A 13,727-nucleotide genomic window follows, 5' to 3' on the forward strand; every position below is an offset into this window, starting at 1 on the left:
GAAAAAAAAAGAATGAAAATAAATTTCATGTTGTAATTATCAATATACATGTATATTATTTTTTGTTAATTCTTCATTAATTCTTCAGCTTCAGGTCGAATAGTTTCCTTGCGGATTCTGAGTGAATATTCCCAGGCAAAAGGGCTGATGTTTTTTGTCGTTCTATTCGCAGACTGGAAAGACCGTGATAAAAAAAAACCTATCCACCTTCAGTCTCTCTTCTCTTGTCCCTTCTTAAATTCTCAGACCTCTTAAAAATTTGCATACCCATCCTACTCACATTTTAACTCTTTCCAATTGCTATTTTTTGTCATTTTTTGCGTAACGACCCTATAATAGCTAATCATTTTCGTGTGAACGCATAAAAATGATGGATCAACTTTGTATACATCTAAGTATCCTTGATTTTTTTTTTCTATTCCATTACATCTATTTACCCAAATTAATGATATATAGTATTAATAAATAGGCAAAATAATGAGAAACGTTAAAAGAAGTAAACAAAAAAAAATAATAACAAATAAATAAAAATAGTAATGGTCTAACGAAAATTCTCTTTTCATGTTTTCATTCGAAAAACAAAAAATTATCAAGTTTTTTTTGACTGATAATTCTTATTGCCCCTCACAGGTCTTCCACCCCTCAAAAAGAAAAAGAAGTTGAGCGAGGTTACCGTAAAAATAAGATTGATAAAAGCACAAGGGGAGAGAGTGGATGGCAGAGCTTCCGTAGCTAGAAGAAAGTTTATAGCAAAAAAATTGGGTTGAACTCAGGGGTGAGACGAAGTAGGTGAAAGAAGCAAGAAAACATCGACGGGATACAGAGAAAAGCATCCATAGAGCAGTGGGAAAAGAGTTTAATGCTAAAAAGAGGGAGAGAGTCTCGGGGAGGCTGCTGCAAAAATGACGGCGCAACCCCTCGCCGATGGCGATGCTTAAAGGGGTCGAACAATTCCGTGGACTCCAGAATGAGGGGTGGGGCGGCCGCAAAAGAAGGGAGGCCACTTTTTACAAATCCATTCTCCTCTGCCCCTCCAGCTCCAGTCATTCCGTCTGAAATCTAGGGTGGGGGTTTCTTTTTACATCGGACTCCAGGGTGGAGCGAGTCAGGGAAACATAGCTGTTTGGTGCTCTCTCTCTCTTTTGCTCTTGGCTTAGCTCACCATGAGGAGTCAGTGGCGTCCTCAAAGTGACGTAAGGGGAGGGATTTAACGCGGGGTAGCCAGCCAGCTATGAGGAGGGGCAAACGAGCAGGAGAAAGACAGAATTGCCGTCCGAGTGCCGGTGGGCTCTCGCGGTTTGCTTTACCCGACAAACAATGTGTAGCACGCTATCGTTCGGATTGCCTCGTTGCCACCGTCAGCCAAATCAAAGACAACTTGAACGACATAATCGACAACAATCGAAACATCTTGAAAGACTAAAGATTCTATTTGTGCGCGCTACATCCACTTCATCATTTAATATTTAATCTATTTTTTTTTTTATTCAATTGTTTTTAGATTTTTATTTTTTTTTTTAATTATTCCAGTCACGTGCAATTTTATTTTTATTTTTAATGCACTTTTTTTTTTTTTTCAATTTGTGTTTTTCTTATTTATTTATTTTTCGTCTTTACTAATTGAATTTATTTATTATTCTTTTGATTATTTTGGTTTTTTATTTTCCCTTTGGCCGTTTGTCTGTGCGTGATTTAGTGTGATATTTGCTTGTTTGATTGACAAAAATTTGCGTTCGAATGTGCATAGAGGGTGGATGGGATTTAGTATCTTGTGCTTGCACGAGAGTAGGTGAGTAGCAAGTGAGAAATGGAAACACGAGTGTGCGCTACCGGTAGCGTCTCAGGTACTGAAGGATCAACGAGAGGCGTCGCGACGCCCTCACCTGTACCACCACTACCACCACCGACAACAACAATAACAATAACATCAACAACAACAACAACATCATCATCATCATTATCATCAACAACTCCTTCAATATCTTGTGTGGGAAGCGTCGGGATAGCCGCAGTTGCAGCCGCAGCAGCATTAAGTTCCGGTTCCATGAGCCAAAGTCCTGTAGTTGTGCTTCCAAGTCCACCAACAGTTGCCACAACACATCCACCAACACTTCCGAAAATTCTAAGTCGAAATGCCAATGGAACACGTGAGTTTCTTTTATTATTATTAAATGAATGGGAGATAAGTATGATTGGGTATTAAGTAAGAATGTTTTGAAGATGAGGATGATGCTATTTTAAAGAAAGAAATGAGTGTGGTGAGTGAAATAAATTTATCGAGTCTTGATAGGACACAAAAGAGTGTCTTTAATGACCATTATTTGTTGTTGATTTACTCCGAGTAATTTACTTGTCACTGAAACCATGAGGAGAGAAGTCAGTAAGCCACCAAACGACTCAACATTCACATTAACCGTTTAAAATATTTTTCTTGTTTTCAACCTCCTCTCTACGATCATCGTCTCTTGTTTACTGTTGCCGTGGAACAAGTCACCTTAGAGAAAAACTGGCTCCATAAATTTTCGGGAAAAGAAGACAAGAGCAGGTCGACATTATAAAACCTCGATAGCTTATTCGAGTTAATCGTCTGCTATAAAGGTGAAGAAGAGAGAAAGACTTGGATTCAAATAAAATAACTTGTTCGTATATTTGCTTTCAACTCATCTCTTAACATTTATTCGTTTTTATCATTGAGAAATATGAGTCACCCTCTTCTTTATCCTTATTCTTTTTCTTCTGACTACTACTCTAAAGAACGTGTAAAAACCATAACGGCTTCGCAAAAACCTTCGTTTTTCGTAGAGTATCCAGCTCACGGCTATTGCGAGATCACTTTTTGCTACATTATTTCGACGACATCACAGAGTTGTGACGCACAGTAAGCCAGTATCGTACGATACAAAAAAATAACACAAAAAAATTGCTAATAAAAAAAAAACAAACCCAATTGCTTTGCTCCTCGAAAGTTCTAGACATCCGATTTTTTTTCATATCCGTACGAAATAAAAAAATTCACACTTTAATGAACCGCGAAACTTTTTCTTTTATTTCGAAATAAATTTTCAAGAATTATATAGTTTATGATTATTTTCAGTTATTTTTGTCTGCATTAATTAATATTTTTGTAAAATGAAAGAAAAAAAAAACCATTACGAACATCCTTTATTTTTGTTAATGAAGAGAAAATACTTTTATTAAAATTACTATTCTTTCGAGAACGTTCGATAATTAAAAAATTGAATATTAATGTATTAGTATATCATGAATTAAAATTATGTCTTAAAGTTCATTCCATTAATTTTACAACACTATTCTGATCTTAAAATTGATTATAATTTAATTTAAATTGATTGATTATGAAATGAAACTTTGCCAATTGAAACACTTTTTATTTTATTAGTGAAAGTAAATCGTCTTTTAACATACGCACTATGGCGAACATAGTTTATAAATAATTTACATTTAATTAAATTTTATTATAAAGAATAAATATTTATAAATAATAAATAAACTTTGATTTAATAATTTTATTAAATTTAAAAAAAAATTTTTATTTTATTTAAAAAAAAAAAAAGATCCTCGGTCCTTTGAAATAAAATGAATATTTTTTAATAAATAAATGCACTAGCTTTCTGCATGTTGATTAATTAGTCTTTCATTACTTTTAAAAACATAAAAAGATTAAAAAAAGACTTAAGGTTAAAATTATTATTGATTATTTATTTTTTTAGCAACAGTGCAATAAAACTTGATTATTTTTTGACAAAATATTCATTATAAATACATTTACACTATATAATTTTTTTGATAAAAATTTAAAGGAGTCTTTATGAATGATTATTAAAAAAGCTAGTGTTGCAGTGAATTATTTTAAGTTCAAATGAAAAGAAGAGTGAACTTTGATTTCAAATAATTTCAATTTTAAACGATTAATTGATTATTATTTTATTAAAACCAGCGTTTTATTTTCTAACAATCTTTAAATTTAATGTTTAAAAAAAAATCTTAAGAAAAAATTAATCTTAATCGAAATACCTTAAATAAACTTACTATTCTAATTATTTAATTTTACAATGCATTGATTTAAATAACTCATTAATTAATTAATTAATTAATTAATTAATAGAAAATGCATTAAAAATGAATTTTAAAATTAAACTGCAAGAAAAAAAACGTTAAAAGAATTGAAACTTCTTAAATTATAAACATCAGATTCGTCAATGCAGCTGCGTCTATTAAAATCTTGAGCATTTAAGATTTGAATACATTTTTCTCTTTCATCATAGCGGTTTCGTTCTTACACTCTTCACGTTCGTATGTACTCTAAGCAAACGACGATAAATTTGAATGCTGATCATCTCTAAATATATAATCTAAATACGATCAAAAATTTATTTCACCGGTGGGTGGTTGCTTTCAAATGAATTGAACCAAAGGGTCAGATGTCTTTATAATAGAATAAATGATGTCATCATTCATTTTTTATTTACCAATATTATTATTTTATTATTATCCTTACAAAACTCAACTCTTCATCCAATTTACAGTTTTTTGGCGGAATAATTATTTAAAAAAAAAACCAAAAAAAAAATCGTCATGGTTTAGTGAAAATTATAATGATTTTATCCGGTCGTTAATATTTTTACCTGCATTATATTACCACTGTATTTTAATATATTTTCATTTTTATCGGAAGTATATTCAAAGTTTATCGTGCTTCTAACTTAATATTTACTGTGTATCATAAAAATTTTAACTACTTAATTTTTTTTTACATCAGTTAAAAACGTAAGTTAAAGATGATGTAAAAGCTTCGGTTTAATATTTTTATCACTTGGCGTAAAGCTCTGTGAAAGGAGTAAAAAGAAAACAAAAAAAAAAACAACAGTGAGCATAAAAGCAACGGATAGTTATTATATAAAATAGAGACAAAAAATATACATATTTAACTATAAGAACGTAACAAAAAAAGCTTTGTGAAATTCTTATTTTGCAAAAATTATTTCAGTGCATGAAAGTAATTTTTTATAATAGTTTTATATATAGTGACACGTAAAATCGATCTGGGAACAACGGGTTTCCCACGTCTCTTGGTGCATAAATTAATTTTTTCTACTTTTTATAGGTTTTTGTCGTGTTTTTAAACTTTTAGAAGAATATTAATATATTACGTATTAAATGATTATTTTAATATTTAGTAATTCAATTTTTATTGCAAACTTAAAGTAACATTTATTTAACCACTTCTAAAATTCATAATTTTTTTTATTTATTTAATTGATATTTTTATTAATATTACTATGACTAATAAAATAATGTAATTTTATTATTTAATTCAATACTCAATAGAATATGATTCAGTAATAATATTTTTATTTGATAACAAAAAATACTTTGTCACGAGGATAATAATAATAAAATGAAAGCCTGAGAAAAGCGACATACGGGTCGTCTTTTTAACAATTCTTTTGTTTAATTTTTTTTAAATTCGATTCTTTGGTTTTTTTTTTCTAAATTCCCTAGAAATAAGGGAGATGAGATGATGATATTTATATACAGATGCGTTAAATAATAAGAAAGGGTTCTTTACGGAGAGTGAGAGTGAGAGAGAAAAAAAGTAGGGTCGGCGTTTACACACGCGAGGGTTGTTCAAGATAGGGAGAACTTTATAACAGGTAGAGTAGACTACGCGCGGGCGCTCTGATGCATCGTCCTAGTGGATTATGATCCTTTAGAACAAATAAAAAATATAGTGAAAAAATTTTACCCTTTCTCTATATGTATATCATCTTAAGAATGAGACTAGAGAGATGATTTTTTTAATTATACAACACACATTGTGGGAACGTTTTTGCGCAATGGCGTTACAATTTTTTACAATGAGAAAGATGTAAAAAATAACAGTGTTTTTTTTTTTAGTTATAATGAAAAATATTAATAAATATTCGGTGTGTGCAAAAATTCTACCCGTTTCTCGAATATTGGGCTTAAAAAAATATATTTCGCATAAATAAATTACGCAATATTTCGCAATAGTACACTGAGAAAAAAATTTCGTTAAATGACAGAATTTTTTATTCAATCAATAAAAGAAACTTCGAATATTCTCAAGATAATATTTTATTCAGACTAATAGTAGTGTTATCAAAAACACATTTTGTCTTTTGTTTCAATGTTGCGACGAGAATGAAAACAAATGACATTTCATTCATTTGAGTAAATAAAATGATTTCAATCAAATATTTATAATTTCGAAGAAATATTTTATTGCGACTATTTGAAATTTCGATATTAATGATCGAATGAAATATTTTTTGTATGAAGTAAATTTTTTTCTCAGTGTATTCTAGATAACGCAAGCTTTTAATAGCTCATGCCTACATAATTTTTATTTATACGTAATTGCAAAATAATTTTTTTTCTATTCTCGAAAAACGGGTAAAACTTTTGCACACACCTAATAGTTACATCTGATTTATCTTACCATGTAAATAGATAATAATAATATTTTAAAGTACACTGTAAATCCAAAGTATGTTACAGTAAACATATCTACATGTGTTGAATATTAAACTCCGTAAACAAACTATAGATTTTAACACACTTTGAAGTGTGTTAACAATGACTACAAGGCTCTATAGTTTGTTTATAGCAATTTAATATTGAACACACTTAAGGTGTAATATTTTAACACACCTTCAGATTTACAGTGTAAGAAGAAATAATAACTTGGAAATTAATTGTAAAGTAATTAAAACGTTTATTATATTGATAGAAAAATACATAGATGGAGACATGTGAGGAGTGTCTGTGTGCAATTTTTGTTATTTTTTAAATTAGCTGTATGCGTAATTTGAAAAGTAATTTTCATTGTATTTTGAAGTATTTTTCCCTGAAACAGTGTTTTTAAAAATACGACTTTTTGAAGTGGCAACGACGATATTTATTTTACACTTTTCCCAGTCTTCTAAAATTGCCTCCTGGCAATTCTTAAAAGTTGAGTAAAATATTAAATTAGGCTGAAATAAAAGAAACATTAAAAATCTAAAATAAAATATTTAAATAACATTTATTTTATAATATTATTTACTTACTTATTATCTTCATAAAAATAAAAATGAAGCTGTAAAGTATCAGAACTAATGTACGACTGTTACATGAATCAATGTAATCGTTTAGGATGAAATCAATGATACGTATGTCGAATATAATACTTGTCGTACCAGTTTCGACGGTCGTGAGATTTCTCCTTTGAAGCTTAAATGTATAGCATCAGATCGAACCATCTACTGCATTTATCATTTGTATTTGACATTGACTGACTTCTACCAATCGCATCTAATCCTTTTTTGCAGACTAAGGTGCAACAAATCAGAACATCCTGTCATCTGTTGTATTATCTCTACAGTTTGAAAGATTGATACATCTTCTGTCTGTATTTGCTTCAACATTTCAAATATTTATACATCTCTTAAATTTAAATTCAAAAATATATCATTTAGTTGAATTTAATTTTTTTCTTTTTCATCTCATTATATAAATTATTAAATAAAAAAAAAAAAACAAAAAACATTTAACCCCCTTACAAGTAGATAATCTTTTCCGCCATTTTTTCGCATAGATAGTGGGGCGGTCGAATGATTAAAATACTTTTAGAAGAATAAAACTAGGGGTAACATATTTAAGGGTAAAAATGGGCCGTACTAACGGAGTCCTACCCATAAAACAGTTAAATAAAAAGTTTTATCTATTTTACTTTTGCCAATATAAAAATGATTTTTTTTTCCTTTAAATACATTAAAAGTATCAAGGACAAGTGTGTGTGTGTTTGATGACGTTTGCAATCCAAAAGAATAGTGCAGAAGCAGAGAGGGATGGAATTTGTGGCAAAAAGTGTGGAGGATAGGCGAGTAGGTCGTGGCTAGATGTATATATATATATATGTATAGTTGTATAGGCACATAAAGACGAGGGGTAGTAGAGGTATCGTTGGGGTGAGTGCGGGGGGAAGAATATAGTAGCCACGGACTGAGTCCATCTGCCCGGTGTGTTTTGTCCGGGCGGGCGAGGTACCAGGCAAAAACTCACCTAACCCTTCCTTGATTACAATAGCCGCAAAAAGCGAAATACTAACCGCCGCCGCCGCCGCCGCGCGCGAACGGCCGCTGCTAAGAAACTAGACCCGTTTTTACGTAGAGAAGAGCGCCCGCGTCCGTGAAGTATTGGACAAAAGAACATTACCTCACTTGCTCTCTTCTCTTTTTTTTTATCCTTCTTCTTCTTCTTCTTCTTCTTCTTCTATTTCTTAGCTCACGTCTTTTCTTCCTTCAGATTCAGATTCTAAGTCCAAGGATCCTCCATGTCTTTACTCCCTTTAACCAACTTTTTTAGTAACATCATGTCTTGCCACCGGAAATTGCCAATGAATCCACATAAGATCACTATACATTTAGTGTTAGTGGCTCTTTTCATTAGAACCGTTTTGTTTTCACTCGAGAGAATGATTCAATTAGTATATGGACGCGTCTAATTAGACAACAATTCGAAGTCCTACGGTCTTTCAAGCCACTTTCGATTGAGTTGAACGAAGAAGGGGACGACGACGATGCTTGAAAAGAGAATTTCCGCGTTAGTCATAACTACTTGTCACTTCTATTCAGTTAATAAAATGACAATTCTTATATTAAAAGTTACCTTGAAATACTTGATTGTCTATAGAAAAGTATAATATTTCTATTAAAAATATTCTTTTTATGTCATTCCTTCATTTTTATCCTTAGCTTCTTTAAAGAGATATACTAGTTATTATATAGTACAAGACGAGATTCTCAGAGCAATCACATTATAAAATTTTTCCTTCTTCATTTCTTTATCTTCCCCCTCTGTACACTCATGACATCGTGTATGTCTGAAAGAACGTATCACAAACGCTTTGACTCGCATCACATTCTCCTCTTTATACTAAAAACCATCCATCGTGCTAAAAAAGTCGTTATGTAAATGATAACTAGCGAATGGACGGTCAGGTACACATGGTAAATTTGCGCGGGAACAGCTCGAAAAAAGTCATCAACAAAAAGATAGTGGGAATATTGTTCGTCAATTATATTATATAAAAGCATACGTTAAATTCTTCAGTGAATTCCAATCATCTTATAACAACTCTCCGTACATCAAGCTATCTAATTCATTAAATATTTATTTTATTAATTAATTAAACCATTTCATTCCTCAATCTTGAACTCATTTTTGTAAGTTTTTACAAAATACATCAAAGATATTACAATAAAATAATTTTTTCATATTTATTATTACAATTATTATTATTATTATTTTAATATAAAATTTATTAATAATGATGAAGAATAAATTTTATTATACAAAAATAATGTTTTTGTTTAAAAATAAAGAGTCAAAAAAAATAATAATAATAATAATAAAATGCATGAGTTAATCAATATTTAATTAATCAAGAGATAAAGCCAAATGAAAGAAGAGCAAACGATTGTTCTCGATAATCACGATAGCATAAAAATGTTGTGAGACGAGTTACCCTCTTTCGGTGGGCGAAAAGGAGAATGAAGGAGACGCACGTAAGCGTGAGACCGGCCGAGCTCGTAATAAGACCGTCGGCCAGTTTTTTTCATGTTCTCTTCCCCTACTCACCGTGTGCCCCTTCGCCAGTATTAATTTATACGCGCTACGTGTGTGCACGCGGGAGATGGCTGAGTGCTGCTTTTTCTCGCAGTTCCTCGAAATTTGCAAGAAACTAGTTGGACACCCCGAAGAACAGCCAGTACGATGCACTCCGCTTATACTCTTGCCTGAGGATGCCGCTTGACTGCTGGTGTTCTCAAGAATCACGAGTCTACCAAGAGGAAGCTCTTGTTATTGTATGGAGAGGGAAAAAGGGTTGCCGGTGGGAGTTAGAAGACACCACCATGTAGTCTTGTAGGTTTTATACTCATTGGCATCAATGTCATGATTATCTATTTTTTTTTTTTTTCCTTTTCTTCCTTAATAAAATCAAATCAACTTTTTCCTTGGTATAATATTAATTTAAAATTTTTTTCTCTTTTATATTCAACAGTTGTCCAAACTTCAGTACCACAAAATGAAGCCGAATTGCAGCTTTACAGGGTAATGCAACGTGCTTCACTTTTAGGATATTATGATACACTTTTAGAAATGGGTAAGTAGAAAAATTTATTTATTATTAACTGATCTTAAATAAAACATATACAAAATTCAATTAATGTTTCAATTTAACAAAGAAAAATAAAATACTATCAATATTACCTAATAATTTTTATTATTATTAATTAAACTAATTATGAAATGTATTTACACATTTAAACAGGCGGGGATGATGTCCAACAACTCTGTGATGCTGGTGAAGAAGAGTTTTTAGAGATTATGGCGCTAGTTGGTATGGCAAGTAAACCTTTACATGTAAGACGTCTCCAAAAGGCTCTCCAAGAGTGGATCACTAATCCGTGTATGTAAATAAAATATAATTATTTTAGCGTATAATTAAGAAAAATATTTCAACATTTATATAAGTAATTGATTAAAATATAAATAAATAAATGAATAAATTATATAATGAAATATTTATAATTGTACAGCTTTGTTTCAAACACCTGTAGTGCCAACAAACGCCACAACCTGTAAGAACTCAACTACGGTAACATTTGCAGCCGCAAGTCCAAGAACTCATCAATCAACTCCGAATCTTTTCCCTTCAGTATTACACAATACTAGCCCTACAACACCATTTTCTACCACCCACGTATCATTAACTCCCTTATCTTGTAGAAGTGTAAGCCCCATAGCTCCAGTAACAAATGTTATTGCACCAGCTGCAACTTCTAGTTTTCGACAAAGTCCAAGTCCCAATACTCCAATAACCTATTCTACTTCTCATAGTCCGGGAATTCTTCAGGTAAGATCAAATTAATTAAAATCTTATTGAATAAACATTAATATATAATAATTCTAATGACAGGTTGGCACTTGTGAATCTTCTTGTGGAAGTGGAACTACACCGAGTCCTAGTGGTGGTGGTGGTGCTCCTTCAAGTCCAACACAAACAACTCCTACTCTTCTTTCATCGCAGGTGCAGCGACTTGCAGAAGCAGCTGAACGTCTTGCTTGCAATCTTCGACCATTGGATCCAAAGCCTCATAATGTTAAGAAGAAAATTTGCAAGAACCTCGAGGTGAAGTTGTCGCATCTTCTTTTAGTCTATGCGTCGTATTTTCACGTTAACTTCTTGTTAATCTACTGAGCATCATTCTCATCTTGGGAGTCTCGTTCATAATTTTTTTCAGATTTACCAGACGTAAATGCCACTCAATACCTTGTCGTCTTTTCTATGTCTCAAACGACATACTTGTGTATAAGCCTTTTCAATCTTTTTTTTTTTTCTTTCATCCTTTATCGTCTGATGATTCTGTGTACCCGTCGTGCTTTCTTCTTCTTGTACATCAGCACTTTTTCATCATCACGTCGTTCAATCGTTCTACATGTAAGTCGGTACGTCAAGTTTTTTTCCTTGTTCAAGCAGATGGTGATGGCTATGCCGGACACCGACCCAAGAAGAATGGAAGAAATCAGAAAATATGCGGCGATTTATGGCAGATTTGATTGTAAGAGAAAGCCAGAGAAACCATTAACACTTCATGAAGTATCTGTCAATGAAGCTGCTGCACAGATATGTCGATTTGTTCCTGCCTTACTAACACGAAGAGACGAGTTATTTCCATTAGCTCGTCGTGTTGTTCGAGACTCGGGCTATCATTACTCCAAAAGTCAATTGTAAATATTTATTTAACATTTATTAAATAATATTTTTATCATTAAGTTAATTAACATTTTAAATTTTAGCTTGTCAATGACAAAGCCACGAGGTGAGAACGGTGATGATGGAGAGGAAAAAACAAAACGTCAACATTTGGATCAGGAGGCTGAGGGTGAGGACACATCCCAGGTTAGCACGCCACGTCCACAGAAATAAATACGTATCTTCGATCTAAGGATTTAGCGCAATAAATGCGCTTACGCATGGATTAACACAATTGTACCCGCGTACTAATTAACACTACATCTGGCACGTAGAAAACATCTTTATTCATCATTCACACTTGTTAAACATTCGGAAAAAAGGTCAAGTATAGCAATCTAACACTGCGTGACTGGTTCGACCGTTTGTTTGCTTTGAAGAGCTTGCAGAAAGCTTGGAGTTTTGGGAGTTTTCGGTTTGTATTAATCATTAGAGCATGCGTCAAATCATCTCATTAATTTATAATCTTATCCCTTCTGTAGAATTTATGGTATAAATAATCATGTGTATAATTATAATAGATACATGAATTTGGTATAATCGACACAATTTAAAAGGCAATATCAATAAATACAAGCAAAATGGAATATAAATGAATTTTATAAAAAAAAAAAATTTTTTTTCATTAATTATATTTTATAATTAAAAAATGAAACCTTTATAAACGCGATTTTAGATTAAATTTGCCATATATATGTTTTTCTACGTTATAGACTTACCTATAGATAATCCTTCAATATTCCATTTTGCATCAAACTATTCTACTCTGAATGTTAACTTTCCAATGTTTATTTACTATTTTGCTTATCGGACATTTTTCGAATGCTTATTATTGGATGGATTATCGGGGCTTTGTACTGTCTGTAGCAGTCCGCTGTTCCAGGCCGAGTTGGATCTACGCTGTACTGGGACGGATATCAACAATATCCTAAGAAGACATGGATCATCAAGGTGACTATTTAGTAAATATAACTAAATATGTGTTGTATATGAATTAATTGGAAAACACGTATTCTTCACACAATAACTATGTTTCAGTCCAGTCTGGAGGAAGAAGAGTAACAACGGAGTATTTGCAACAAATATCGAGGAAGTCAGCGATACAGATAGTCAATTTTCATTTTCTAATGAAGAATCTTCGTCTTTACATGTAATTATATTTTTATTTATAATTAATACATTTAATGAAACAAGAAAATATCTTTGTAGTCATAATAATCATTTTTGTTTTTTGATACAGGATGTAAATGAACTAGAAGCTGACAATACGGACAAAGAAAGTGATTTTAATTTGAAAGTAAGTTTTTAATTTTAATTGTTTGAATATTTTAATATTTATCATCAAGTTGATTTTTATTCTTTATAGAGTTATTGATAATAATAATGAATAAATTTTTATAAAACTAGAAAATTGATTATTTTTAACTATAATAAGATGGTGATATTAAAAAATGTCAATGGATAATACATTTTTTTTTTTTAGGTAATTGCTTCACGAGGAGATAATATAATTGCAGTTGCAAATCCTGCATTAATGGAATGTAATCATCCAACAATAAAAAAAGAACCTGAGGACGAAAAGTCAACATTGTGATATTACTTAATAAAAATTGTTAAATGACATACAATTAGCTAAATCTTCATCTTTTTAATATAAGATAATATTTTTGTTTTAATAACAGCCATTGAAATAAGACTATTTTGTAGCATTATCATATATTGGACGAAATGTGCTGGCCAATCTGGATGATTGCCCTTTTTAGCGTTATTATTTTAGTTGTAACAACAATAGCCATTGTGGAATATTGGTATCTGCGTAAACATTTAGATTATCGTCATCATTAATTTATAAATTCATGTTATATTTTTATTAATAATTGAT

At 31.3% G+C, this 13,727-nt stretch overlaps 1 protein-coding gene across 4 annotated transcripts; it reads left to right on the forward strand.

Moving 5' to 3' along the window:
• The first annotated feature begins 1,608 nt into the window (after positions 1-1,608).
• On the forward strand, positions 1,609-13,468 carry nab (NGFI-A-binding protein homolog). 4 transcript variants are annotated; one of them, XR_004690658.1, is made up of 11 exons: positions 1,609-2,147; positions 10,091-10,192; positions 10,361-10,498; positions 10,629-10,945; positions 11,009-11,221; positions 11,570-11,820; positions 11,890-11,992; positions 12,713-12,796; positions 12,889-12,995; positions 13,086-13,142; positions 13,329-13,401. XR_004690658.1 is itself a non-coding variant. In XM_035087881.1 (11 exons), exons 1-11 carry the CDS (start codon positions 1,808-1,810, stop codon positions 13,437-13,439), a joined length of 1,812 nt encoding a protein of 603 aa, XP_034943772.1. In that variant the 5' UTR covers positions 1,609-1,807; the 3' UTR covers positions 13,440-13,468. The 4 variants fall into 4 exon arrangements, 1 of the variants encoding a protein (XP_034943772.1); XM_035087881.1 differs by having other exon boundaries at positions 12,729-12,796; positions 12,884-12,995; positions 13,329-13,468; XR_004690659.1 differs by lacking the exon at positions 13,329-13,401 and having other exon boundaries at positions 12,884-12,995; positions 13,086-13,141.
• The last annotated feature ends 259 nt before the right edge of the window (positions 13,469-13,727 follow it).

This window comes from Chelonus insularis, unplaced genomic scaffold (assembly GCF_013357705.1).
Source record: "Chelonus insularis isolate UGA/USDA-ARS -01 unplaced genomic scaffold, ASM1335770v1 contig_41_pilon, whole genome shotgun sequence".
Classification (NCBI taxonomy): domain Eukaryota; kingdom Metazoa; phylum Arthropoda; class Insecta; order Hymenoptera; family Braconidae; genus Chelonus; species Chelonus insularis.

Bases quoted from the DNA above. Each gene is read 5' to 3' on its own strand.
- nab (XM_035087881.1), top strand. From the start codon at position 1,808: ATGGAAACACGAGTGTGCGCTACCGGTAGCGTCTCAGGTACTGAAGGA. The intron at 10,193-10,360 runs GTAAGTAGAAAA...ACATTTAAACAG, and splicing joins TGATACACTTTTAGAAATGG to GCGGGGATGATGTCCAACAA. The intron at 11,222-11,569 runs GTGAAGTTGTCG...TTGTTCAAGCAG, and splicing joins AAATTTGCAAGAACCTCGAG to ATGGTGATGGCTATGCCGGA.